Source organism: Salmo salar, chromosome ssa03 (assembly GCF_905237065.1).
Source record: "Salmo salar chromosome ssa03, Ssal_v3.1, whole genome shotgun sequence".
NCBI lineage: Eukaryota > Metazoa > Chordata > Actinopteri > Salmoniformes > Salmonidae > Salmo > Salmo salar.
Genome location: NC_059444.1, coordinates 78,546,128 through 78,559,531, shown reverse-complemented (window position 1 = coordinate 78,559,531; position 13,404 = coordinate 78,546,128). Strand labels below are relative to the sequence as shown.

General features: G+C 46.8%; 1 protein-coding gene across 2 annotated transcripts in view; it reads right to left on the bottom strand.

Annotated features, from left to right (window-relative positions):
* The window catches only part of LOC106601756 (serine/threonine-protein kinase/endoribonuclease IRE1), a 30,699-nt gene that overhangs the window by 7,027 nt on the left and 10,268 nt on the right, over nt 1–13,404 (bottom strand). For both annotated transcript variants that reach the window (XM_045715509.1, XM_045715508.1), the window contains exons 3-12: nt 11,760–11,793; nt 11,349–11,421; nt 9,568–9,640; nt 7,930–8,052; nt 6,204–6,305; nt 5,324–5,585; nt 3,960–4,038; nt 2,415–2,574; nt 381–496; nt 81–284 (exon numbers count right to left, since the gene is read on the bottom strand). In XM_045715509.1, coding sequence (XP_045571465.1) covers nt 81–284; nt 381–496; nt 2,415–2,574; nt 3,960–4,038; nt 5,324–5,585; nt 6,204–6,305; nt 7,930–8,052; nt 9,568–9,571 — 1,050 coding nt within the window. In that variant the 5' untranslated portion in view covers nt 9,572–9,640; nt 11,349–11,421; nt 11,760–11,793. The remainder of the gene's footprint in view (nt 1–80; nt 285–380; nt 497–2,414; nt 2,575–3,959; nt 4,039–5,323; nt 5,586–6,203; nt 6,306–7,929; nt 8,053–9,567; nt 9,641–11,348; nt 11,422–11,759; nt 11,794–13,404) is intronic.

Here is a 13,404-nt window from a genome sequence, read left to right as displayed (position 1 = left end):
TTGACTGACAATCTGTACAGCCAGGTAGTAACAGCCACAGCCATACACCAGATCACCACTAGGTGTCAGTGCTCCCTCACCTTGGGGTAGATGATGATGAAGGCTACCCAGCCGGCCAGGAGGAAGGTGCTGAAAATGATGGTGGCCATGTCTTTAAGCATGGAGTCCACAGGGGCCTCCACCCTCACCGGTGTGGTCCGCCCCGGCTGCTCCTGGATGGAGGTGACCACCGGGGGGCTGGGGCCCACAGTGGGGCCTTCTCCCATGTCACTCTCATTCACCTTCTAGGGGAGGACGAGGGAGAAGATCTTTTTATACCCCAACAAAATCAAATCAAAGAGGAGAGGTTAGTTGGCATGCTGAAGGACTGAAACACACACCTCCTCTAGGGTCTTCTCTGTGGTGGGGGGGATGAAATTGCCCTGCTGGCGTGGGATACTGTCAGGGAACTTCTCCAGGATCTTGTTATGGGCATCAGGAGGCGTCTCATGATGACCTGGGAGAGAAACACATCCAACCAGCATCAGCATCATCACTAGGATGATATTACAGTGTGTGTAATAACATCTATATAACATCAATAACACATTCTTAAATCCTTGAATAATCAAACTGACATCACTCTCAAAACCAACTTCCATCCATATTCTACTGCCACAACTGCATGGACTTGGACAACGCTTGTGTTCCACATTTGAGAACTGACTGGGCATCCAGCAGAGGGCACTATAATAACACAAGGTAGACACTGTGGGGGGAGTAGTAGACACTGTGGGGGGGGTAGGTAGACACTGTGGGGGGGAAGGTAGACACTGGGGGGGGTAGTAGTAGACACTGGGGGGGTAGTAGTAGACACTGGGGGGGGTAGTAGTAGACACTGGGGGGGTAGTAGTAGACACTGGGGGGCTAGTAGTAGACACTGTGGGGGAAGGTAGACACTGTGGGGGAAGGTAGACACTGTGGGGGGGAAGGTAGACACTGTGGGGGGAAGTGTAGACACTGTGGGGGGTAGGTAGACACTGTGGGGGAAGGTAGACACTGTGGGGGGAAGGTAGACACTGTGGGGGGAAGGTAGACACTGTGGGGGGAAGGTAGACACTGTGGGGGGGAAGGTAGACACTGTGGGGGGTAGTGGTAGACACTGTGGGGGGGTAGTAGTAGACACTGTTGGGGGGAAGGTAGACACTGTGGGGGAAGGTAGACACTGTGGGGGGGAAGGTAGACACTGTGGGGGGAAGGTAGACACTGGGGGAGGAAGGTAGACACTGTGGGGGGTAGTAGTAGACACTGTGGGGGGTAGTAGTAGACACTGTGGGAGGAAGGTAGACACTGTGGGGGTAGGTAGACACTGGGGGGGAAGGTAGACACTGTGGGGAGGAAGGTAGACACTGTGGGAGGAAGGTAGACACTGTGGGGGAAGGTAGACACTGTGGGGGGTAGTAGTAGACACTGTGGGGGAAGGTAGACACTGTGGGGGGTAGTGTAGACACTGTGGGGGGAAGGTAGACACTGTGGGGGGAAGGTAGACACTGTGGGGGGAAGGTAGACACTGTGGGGGGAAGGTAGACACTGTGGGGGGGAAGGTAGACACTGTGGGGGGAAGGTAGACACTGTGGGGGGAAGGTAGACACTGTGGGGGGGAAGGTAGACACTGTGGGGGGGAAGGTAGACACTGTGGGGGGGAAGGTAGACACTGTGGGGGGGAAGGTAGACACTGTGGGGGGAAGGTAGACACTGTGGGGGGGAAGGTAGACACTGTGGGGGGAAGGTAGACACTGTGGGGGGAAGGTAGACACTGTGGGGGGAAGGTAGACACTGTGGGGGGAAGGTAGACACTGTGGGGGGAAGGTAGACACTGTGGGGGGAAGGTAGACACTGTGGGGGGGAAGGTAGACACTGTGGGGGGAAGGTAGACACTGTGGGGGGGAAGGTAGACACTGTGGGGGGAAGGTAGACACTGTGGGGGAAGGTAGACACTGTGGGGGGAAGGTAGACACTGTGGGGGGAAGGTAGACACTGTGGGGGGAAGGTAGACACTGTGGGGGAAGGTAGACACTGTGGGGGGAAGGTAGACACTGTGGGGGGAAGGTAGACACTGTGGGGGGGAAGGTAGACACTGTGGGGGGAAGGTAGACACTGTGGGGGGGAAGGTAGACACTGTGGGGGGGAAGGTAGACACTGTGGGGGGGAAGGTAGACACTGTGGGGGGAAGGTAGACACTGTGGGGGGGAAGGTAGACACTGTGGGGGGAAGGTAGACACTGTGGGGGGGAAGGTAGACACTGTGGGGGGAAGGTAGACACTGTGGGGGGGAAGGTAGACACTGTGGGGGGGAAGGTAGACACTGTGGGGGGGAAGGTAGACACTGTGGGGGAAGGTAGACACTGGAAAATGCATGAGAGAGGTGTTTTCTACCTATGAGGAGCAGGTGGTTCCTCATGAAGTTGATGCGGTTGCGTTCCCTCAGGGCAGAGTTGAATTTGACGCTGGTCCTGGGGGTGATCACACACTCCTCCTCCATTGTTACCTCCTGGCTGTTAGGACCCTCCAGCATGGGGAAGGTGCTGCCGCGGGGCTACAGGAGACACACAAACCACTAGATTATGGATCCTTTATTTAACTAGGGAAGTCACCTTGTGATTGACATCCTTTTCAAGTACTAAGTAGTTCAATGTTAATATACACTACCTGGACACCTGCTCATCGAACATGTCATTTGAAAATGATGGGCATTAATATGGAGTTGGTCCCCCTTTGCAGCCTCCACTCTTCGAGGAAGGCTTTCCACTAGGTGTCGGAACATTGCGGCAGGGACTTGTTTCCATTCAGCCAAAAGGGCACTATGCACTGATGTTGGGCAATTAGGCACTGATGCTCGCAGTCTGCGTTCCAATTCTTCCTAAAGGTGTTCGATGGAGTTGAGGTCAGGGCTTTGTGCAGCCCAGTTAAGTTCTTCCACACTGATCTCAACACATTTCTGTATGGACCTCTCTTTGTGCACGGGGGCATTGTCATGCTGAAACAGGAAAGGGCCTTCCCCCAAAACTGTTGCCACAAAGTTGGAAGCACAGAATCGTCTAGAATGTCATTGTATGCTGTAGCGTTAAGATTTACCTTCACTGGAACTAAGGGGCCTAGCCCGAACCTTGAAAAACTGCCCCAAACAATTATTCCTCCTCCACCAAATTTTACAGTTGGCACTATGCAGTCGGGTAGGTAGCGTTCTCCTGGCATCCACCAAACCCAGATTCATCGGTTGTACTGCCAGATGGTGACGCATGATTCATCTCTCCAGAGAATGGGTTTCCACTGCTCCAGAGTCCAATGACGAAGACATTTCCACCACTCCAGCTGACACCTGGCATTTGGCATGGTGACCTTAGGCTTGTGTGCAGCTGCTCGGCCACTTCATGGAGCTCCAGACCAACAGTTCTTGTGCTGATGATGTTTCCAGAGGCAGTTTGGAACTCGGTGTTGCAACCGAGGACAAGCAATTTTTATGCGCTACACACATCAGCACTCAAATAGCCCGAATCCACTCATTTGAAGGGGTGTCCACATACTTAGTGTAGTTTAATGTTGTTAAATGTTGATAGAAATGAATACATCCTTTACTACTTAGAAGGAAACTGAAATAAGTGGAATGTCAAGATCAAATGGGTTACATCAAATTAATCTCAACATCTTATCGTAAATAGATAGAAATAAGGGGTCTTGCTGATACTATCCCATGTTCCTCTGTGCTTCAGGGACCCAGGCCTGAGGGGATTGTGACCTGGGTTGTGGTCAGGTAAACAACCAAACCAACACTAGTGCAGGGTCCCTGTGACTCTTAACTCACATCTTTGATCTTGGGCTAAGAGATCAGCTCCCAGAAGCTTCCAGTTGTTTGGTGATGTTCTAGATTCTAGACGGAATGTCACATTTTGTTCTAACACAGAAGAGCCTAGTGCCACTCACCACGACCGTGACCCCATCATGCACCAGGGAGGGCGATGCGTACAGGCTGGTGGAGTACTTGCCTACGTAGAGTGTGGCCCTGTGAAGACAACAGAACAGGATAGTCTTAATGTTAGCTTTAAACAAGGAAGAGAAGCCTAATAGTCTACCTCAACCAGGACATTTAGAATAGGGAGATTCTCTATTCTACTGTAGACAGCTTTGACTTGAGTCAGAAAACTGCACAATTGGTTACAAACAGACAATTTCTCACACACACACACACACACACACACACACACACACACACACACACACACACACACACACACACACACACACTAAGATCACCCACTGAATAGTCTTATTTCTCCTTTCTTCTGAAAGCTGGCGTAAATAGAAGTACAGAACTGTATTGTGAAACCACAACTGAAAGAGTCCATCTGTGTTGGTTAGATGTGCATCATTTGTTCATAAAGTGATACATCTCTACAAGTCCTGACTACACCACCACTGGTTCGTGCAATCATCAAACATAGATATAAAGAGATCTTCAATACACCCCATCAATGATTCAGAGCCCTGGAATGCATATCAAAGCTCTAACACGACTGGTAGAGATGGGGCCAACCCCTGTTCTCAGGATGGGGAGATCAACCGTAACACTGCTGCTTGCAAAATCAACTTACTCAACCCATCTTAAATTACTTGAGACTTCAAGAGTTCAGCTAAAGCATTTTCAAAAGGGGCCCCTGTTAACAAAAGAAATGCCTTGAAGGAAAACAGAGATTCGGAGTAAATTATTTAATTAATCATAAAAGAGATAAGGAAGTGGCTAAATAAGCGTGATAAACTAATTCAACAGAAGTCAAAGGAGAATGGTCTTGGCAGAAATGCTGTGGCAAATGCTTAAGGGGAGAGGCTCTGCTTGGAATCTTGCTGAGCATAGACTGGAGCTGATAGAAACCAATCAACATTGTTTATAGAAAAGGGTGGGGCTTCTATTCCTAACCCATCAGGACGGAATCCTCAACCCAGATATGCAAATATATACAGTACCAGTCAAAAGTTTGGAAACACCTGCTCATTCAAGGGGTTTTCTTTATTTTTTACTATTTTCTACATTGCAGAATATATGTGTATGCACATTCAATGCCCATGGCTATGGGAAGATTTGCATGAAAGTTCAAGCTAAAACAGTAGTCAGCTCTACACTTTAAAATACCCACCCCGAAAAGTGATAATAAAAAAGTTTCATCCCATTGTCTGTGTTTTTCTATGAAAGCATAAGCCACATACAAAGTCATATCTTAAGTCAGGGTTTTGCGGCCTCCGTAGCTGAGTAAGTAAAGGGGGGGCCACTGTCGATCACACAGTCTACTTACATGAGCTTGTTCTTGGGCTTCTTCTCCTTGGGGAAGGGATACTTCCACTGCGTGATGCGGCCCACCTCGCCTGACATGAAGGTGAGGTAGCGCAGCGTTTCCACAGCGACGTTGGTGAGCGGCACCTTGCGCAGGCCCTCGCGCTGCCATATGTACATGGCCACCACGGGGGAGTTGTAATTCTGGATCCACTGGACGTCACCCGACTCACTGTCCACTGTCACCACCAGTCCGTCACCATTGGAGACAAAGTGGGCCATCTCTATAAGGGGAGGGGGAGAGGGGGGTTACGTAAACTGGGTGTACGTATTGCATCAGTGCAACTATGTGAAAGATGACGGGAGGTGGATAATACACATATAGAAAGAGGTAGAGAGGGAAAGACAAACGAGAGGAGAATCATATTTAATATTAGTTTCCTTGATATTGGATGATGTTCAATAGTAATATGTTGTGAGGATAATGACAGTAGAAAATCATCTCCCTGGATCTATGTCCTATGAGATATGCTTTCAACCAGAGAGCAGGGCCGGGACGATATCAGTAACAATACTCGTTAGTATCATGGAAAGGAAACAAAAACACGAGGCGGATTTAACTTCTTTAGGAAAACAGCCCTGTTGGAAACAAACATCATTGTTGTCATCCAGAGTGACAGGTATTTCTTTTCCAAGCTATAGCACACAATGTTACATCCAGCAGGTTCTTACAGGACCAAAGAGTTACATCTGCTTCCTGTTTTCATTTATGCCATGGAAAATACATTGTGACACTGGCATCATCACAGCCCTACCAGACAGCATATCGCAAACAACTCAGTCTCTCACATACATAGCCTACATTCACTGTCGCTATCGAGAGATATAAAAGCATGTCTTACTGTATTTGGTGTCGTCGTCAGGCAGCGTGGAGGCGTAGTCGAAGTAGGTGGCATTCCAGCGGAGCTGTCTACTCTTGGTGTCGTACATGGTGATAGTGTACTCTGGGGAAGGGACAACATCATACTGTAGCCTAGAACATGTAGGATATTCCAGAGTAGTGAAACTAAACTCAGGACTCAACCCATGGTGATATTGTGTTTTTAGAAGAAATGGTGAGAGCGCTCATTACAACTATACAGCCATGCTAGCTATGGTGACAACACTGGCCACCTTAGAAAAACACAGGATAACATGACAGAAGTCCAAATTCATGTTCCTCCTTAGAGAGGTATCCCACGTCTCAAAGCATTTATAGGCTACTTTTTGGACTACTGCCCTGGCAGCCTGACCTTTACAACCGCCATAAATATCTACAAGCCACACACAAGTCATCTAAAGTGACATCAAAATTAAGCAGATGCCATAGGACACAGGGTATGACAGATCACTGCAGTAATAACTGGGAGTACAAATGGGCATGGAAGTATCATAGCATTTCCAAGGCAGGAAAGTTGCACATAATCACTGATCTTGGGTCAGATTCACATTTTCCCCTCTAATGGTTAAGGTTAGGATTGCGGGAGGGGAGCTGATCCCAGGGCTGTAAAGGGGATGTGAATGAGGATGTGGAAAATTAAACCCAGAACAACAAGATCCTTGTTAAAATGTCAGAGGGAGAGATATTTCACTTGCTTTGGCAATGTAAACATATGTTTCCCATGCCAATAAAGCCCCTTAAATTGAAAAGAGGCTTTGCGTCAATGCCAGACTTTTACATACGTGCCATTAGCAGAGAGGGTTGAGGCGTCTGCATGCTTCCCAGCTGAAACAGTTCGGAAGAGTTTGTGCATATATTATGATTACATTTTGTGATGTTTTTGTTTGTTTTGGACTTCAGTGAGGGTTTTTGAGTGTTCGGGCACACACACTTCTGTCTGGACGCAAGACGAAGTCGGTAGCCCAAGTCTACGCCCCTTCGTCTGAGATTGGTCAACAGTAGGGATTCTTCAATAAAGTCGGTTGTCATTCGACGAGAGACGACTCATTTTCATGCACATTGTTTCATTGAGAAATAATGCACCAACCATCTTAGTTAGATTCAAAACTGGGCAACAAAGTGCTCCTCGGGAATGTTAATGTTAAAATAAATGACAGATTCCTTGAGTTAGATTAATTCTGACTATTTTGAGGAAGTGTATACTGACTACGGTGTCTCAAAATGGACAAATAGTACTACAGCTGCTTTTTTCTCGTTTTTCAAGCACATGTCTTTTAAGGGAGTATGTGAGCACACACGGTCGGTTCGCCTAGCTGACTTCGGCTAGCTGCCAGCTGAACTGCATGCTGACGCCTTTAGACAGTACCAACAAATTAGCTGGGATAGGCTGGAGATAAGATAACTATGGAGATTAAGTAAGTAGATTTGGGACTGTGGGGGAAGGATAGGAAGGGCTGACCAGGTGAAGCCAGGAAGAGGCAGGGATGTAGAGGGGACAGGGGTTAGGGGCAAACGGGTCTATCCATAGAAACAAATAGACAGAACACATCTCTATGAGCCTGGGCCTAACTGAACCTCATAAGTATTGCCCAGTGGCGTAAGGGAGAGAAGTGAATTATGAATAGCCCATGGAGATGTTTAGACCCCAAGCCAGCCAGGTGGGTGTAGGCTGGGCTACAGGTGCCTACCGGTGCGTCCCAGGTAGAGAAGGGAGGAGGAGGGACACAGCATCTCAGCAAAGGAGGAAGTGAGAGTCTGCTGCTTCTCCCCTGTCAACAGGTCCACGACGTACCACAGATCCTGCTTCTTACCTGCGCATACACACAAAGTGATACAAAAACAGACATAAGGACATCATGAGGACACCAACACATGGACACAATAGGGCTGGGTGATATATATTGAATTCATTCGTTTTTATGGGAGTTTATGTCCACTTCTCGTGTCTTTTTGGTCTCGTCTCCTTTTCATGCTCAGTTTGTCGCGCGCAGCATTGCGTACAACTAGGAGCATTTTAGCCAAAGCCTATTATTCAAGCTGTCTAGTCTGTGTTTAATAAATATGCAATAGGCGTAAAAACACAAATATATACGGAATTGGCAACTCATTCTCATTCTAGGTAGGCCACTTGATTTCAACATCTGGCTAGCATGCTGTTCAAACAGTTGGAGACGGACAGAAGGGTGTGTTCATAACAATTCAATTGTTCTATCTTGTTAACTACCAAATAGATCCAAGTTAGCTAAACTTGAAATATAAAGATTAGCTGCCTGCTCACTAGCACGTGGGCTTGTGCTTGAGAGATTGTGTATGAGACCCGTGTTAATGTTCTATAATGCCTGCTACAAGAAGTGAATCCTTATTATGCATGGTTCTTTTTAGGCCACATCGCCCAGCCCTAGGAAACAGAGCAGTCAGCCTAATAACATTGTAAAAACCTACTTGTCTCTGGTCTGAAAGCAGAGCCATACATGCAGTTGAACCACATTCAATCCGAGTTGTTTATTATCCTTATTATACTTTCAGTGAATGGGAGGGACAGAGGGCGGGCAACCTCAGTTAAGTAAAGGTGGGCTAGACAAGCCCCCAGCATTCTCCCAGAGGCTAATGGGTGTTAACCTACCTATAGTCTTATTAAAAACACCCCATGCCCTGGTAGTGCACTGTCTCCCTATTGTGTTGGTGAAGGGAGTGACACTAATCGTTATTCTGGCTGGACTGTAATAACAACGCCTGATGGATTACGAAACAGTGTCCCATCTGCAGTGCTGGTGGCCCCACCCGTGAGTAGGATGTTGTTGGCTGAGCTGCTCCTCAAACTGACTCTGCAAGAGGGCTTTAGACTGAAGATTACGGTTGTTTGTCTAGCACAGTGTGAGGTGTAAATTGCCATTGGCCAACAGGTTTGACAATTAACACAGAAGATTCTCCCTTTGTGCTCGCAGTGGCTTCAGTGAATGGGTGTGAAAACATCTACAGGACTGAGAAGAAACGTGACATCCATTTTCTCCGCTGAACAATGGCACAGTAGATAGGTTAGATTACGGTCACGCCTTCGTACCGCAGTATATTCAAAAGAGCAGGGGTTATGATGACCGTGAGGTGAAAGGAATGGAAATGTAGTATAACGTCTTTTAGTTCTAACAAGATTATACTCATTCATTAGAGGTCAGCCTGATCGGGACTTGAACGATAGTCCCACTTGGTAGAGTAGATAACCATGACAACGTAGTCCAAACTGTTCCTGGTCTGTTCTAAATGTCTACATGTCATGTCAGTGTGTGTGTGTCGTCATATACTCCAGGTCTGAGAGCTGGAAGACTTACCCATGTAGATGATCCCGTCAGAGCTGCGGCAGGGAGACGCCTGGACCAGCTCAGGTATGGTGAAAGGCAGTTTCTGTGGAAAACAGGGAAATGTCCATTGGCCCACTCATAAGCATGTTTACTGTGAGTGTATCAATATCAAGGGGTCAATGTTGAGCAATGCTATTTCATCACAAACCACATACACACTCACAATCTCACACACAGACTCTGCTACTACATCCACGCCAAACAGAAACATGATGTGCGCACACACACACACACACACACACACACACACCTATGTGCACTACATGTTTTGCGTGACTTGCTTATCACCTGTGGTTGGCAGATATGCAGTGGCCTTCTAGAGAAAGAGGAAACTGTCAGTTCCTCTCTAGTGATGGTGACCCTGTTAGTCTAATAAGAGGGTTCAGTGGTTCCTCTCTAGTGATGGTGACCCTGTTAGTCTAATAAGGGGGTTCAGTGGTTCCTCTCTAGTGATGGTGACCCTGTTAGTCTAATAAGGGGGTTCAGTGGTTCCTCTCTAGTGATGGGTGACCCTGTTAGTCTAATAAGGGGGTTCAGTGGTTCCTCTCTAGTGATGGTGACCCTGTTAGTCTAATAAGGGGGTTCAGTGGTTCCTCTCTAGTGATGGTGACCCTGTTAGTCTAATAAGGGGGTTCAGTGGTTCCTCTCTAGTGATGGTGACCCTGCTAGTGTAATAAGGGGGTTCAGTGGTTCCTCTCTAGTGATGGTGACCCTGTTAGTCTAATAAGGGGGTTCAGTGGTTCCTCTCTAGTGATGGGTGACCCTGTTAGTCTAATAAGGGGGTTCAGTGGTTCCTCTCTAGTGATGGTGACCCTGTTAGTCTAATAAGGGGGTTCAGTGGTTCCTCTCTAGTGATGGTGACCCTGTTAGTCTAATAAGGGGGTTCAGTGGTTCCTCTCTAGTGATGGTGACCCTGTTAGTCTAATAAGGGGGTTCAGTGGTTCCTCTCTAGTGATGGTGACCCTGTTAGTCTAATAAGGGGGTTCAGTGGTTCCTCTCTAGTGATGGGTGACCCTGTTAGTCTAATAAGGGGGTTTAGTGGTTCCTCTCTAGTGATGGTGACCCTGTTAGTCTAATAAGGGGGTTCAGTGGTTCCTCTCTAGTGATGGGTGACCCTGTTAGTCTAATAAGGGGGTTCAGTGGTTCCTCTCTAGTGATGGTGACCCTGTTAGTCTAATAAGGGGGTTCAGTGGTTCCTCTCTAGTGATGGGTGACCCTGTTAGTCTAATAAGGGGGTTCAGTGGTTCCTCTCGTGATGGTGACCCTGTTAGTCTAATAAGGGGGTTCAGTGGTTCCTCTCTAGTGATGGTGACCCTGTTAGTCTAATAAGGGGGTTCAGTGGTTCCTCTCTAGTGATGGTGACCCTGTTAGTCTAATAAGGGGGTTCAGTGGTTCCTCTCTAGTGATGGTGACCCTGCTAGTCTAATAAGGGGGTTCAGTGGTTCCTCTCTAGTGATGGGTGACCCTGTTAGTCTAATAAGGGGGTTCAGTGGTTCCTCTCTAGTGATGGTGACCCTGCTAGTGTAATAAGGGGGTTCAGTGGTTCCTCTAGTGATGGGTGACCCTGTTAGTCTAATAAGGGGGTTCAGTGGTTCCTCTCTAGTGATGGTGACCCTGCTAGTGTAATAAGGGGGTTCAGTGGTTCCTCTAGTGATGGGTGACCCTGTTAGTCTAATAAGGGGTTTCAGTGGTTCCTCTCTAGTGATGGTGACCCTGTTAGTCTAATAAGGGGGTTCAGTGGTTCCTCTTACAGTCAGTCCCTCGTTGTTCTTCCCTCCTAGAGAGTACAGGCTGCCATCGTTAGGGTCAGGCAGAAAAGCTGGCCTATGGTGAGAGAGATGGGGTAGAGAATGTTAACACTCCGACAGATCATACATACTTCAAGGTGAAGTGTGTTGTGACACCTGTGCACTATAGGCCTAAATAAAGTTGGATTTGATTGTTGGATAGGGCTTACACATTGTCAGATCAGTCATCAATGAACCCTGTTGTATTTTGAATAGAGTACAGTCTTATTGCTCAAGCAGAAAAGAACAAAACACAGTTATGCATGCTCACCACATTGTGTTAATTTCCGTTGCACTCAATACACTATGACATCCAAACTGACAGACTCGCACACGGACACAAAAACTGACAAACACACACTTTAGGATACTTACTCTGCCACATGCGTTGGAACCTGCAGAACAGGATCTGTCCACAGAAGAAAACGGAAGAAAATGTGCCTTTCAGTCATCAGTGCCATGAATAGTACACTACAAATGATGACAGTACCGGTTGATCAAGAATCAGCAGCATGTATACAGTACACAATATGAACCACTACACTGCTGTCTTTCCTGTTTCAATATAAACCCCATAGTTCTTCAGTCCATAAACAATTACTCCCAAACACAGAATTAACTCAGAAGGTTTACTGAAAACGTTAAGGTCAGGGATCTTTCACTCTCTGATCTTGAGAAAGGAAAAATTAAAGATCCAGCTTTAATATCTGAAATATTTTTAATTTTGCTCCTAAATTAATCTTTGTGTGCACCTATATTTTTCAACTTACATGCACCTTGTAAAAATGGTCAGCATAGACCCCTGCATTGTTGGTCTCAGGTTAAGGGGCTCCTTAAACTGCACTTGTCCTAACTGATAAGAGGCCAACGCCCCTTATTTATCTAATGACAACAGTATAGCCTAAATAAACAGTGGCCAGTAGCCCACAGGGGACACATCAATACTCACTGTAAAGACCCAGGTCGTATTCTGAACTTCGCAGCTAGAAATGTATTGTATAGAGCGGACATGATTCCCTATTCTACATGATAGAGAAGCAGGTCTGTTCTACATCATATATTACTATCTGAATGTCCTGTAATGTCGCACCCCACTGAATGCGATACAGCACCCAGGCCACCCTGCCAAACGGGCACACACAGGGAGCAGGGCGTGATGACATTACTACTAGACAAACGCACACAGTGGCAGCGGAGTCCACGAGGTCAGCCAGATGGAACCTCTGCTCTGACTGGCAGAGGTCTGTGCTGGGTGGTTTACCTGGAACTGCCTTTACACAGGTAGCCCAATTGTGATTTAAAAAAAAATGAAAATTACTAAATTGGTCTTTTGACCAGTTAGATCAGCTTTGAAAAAGTTCTGATGTGAGAAGATCAATTAGACCAATTAGTGGGAAGAAGAAAAAAATAATCTGAATTGTGCTGCTTGTATGGATGGCTGTATTACCAAGGAATATTCAGTAGGGAACAACACTCAGAACATCGTAGATGGAACAACAAAGCCCACCCATAGAAATACTAGGGTATACAAATGATTACGATCATGACTGGTGGCGATGACATCTTTTACAGACGACCATGCTGGAGATGTATATATTTTTTAGTAGAACGTTCTGAATGTTTCTGCTCTGAATCTGGTTTCCACCATTCAACAAATGACGAAACACAGAGCTGGTCTTCACTTTCACAAACTAAAGGGGTCTCGATTGTATGTATTTTTTAGTAGAACGTTTTCTCCATTTGTAACAATAGAGAGCCGTGTTCTGACCTCAATGTTCTTTCCCTTCACTGAATATGCACCTCACCTGATAGCTTAACTGTTTGGGAGGACACACTGACTATTAATGTGTGTGTTGTCGTATGAAATAGTATACTTGGCCGGTGTGTCATAAATGTCACTGGTAGGTGCAGCAGGGTCAAGACAGTGATGCGTCGTTTTATCCACGCATAGCATTTATCCTAGGAACATTCAAAGCCGCGCTGATTGGTCAGAGTTCAGTTGTTCCTGCGTTTTAAAAGA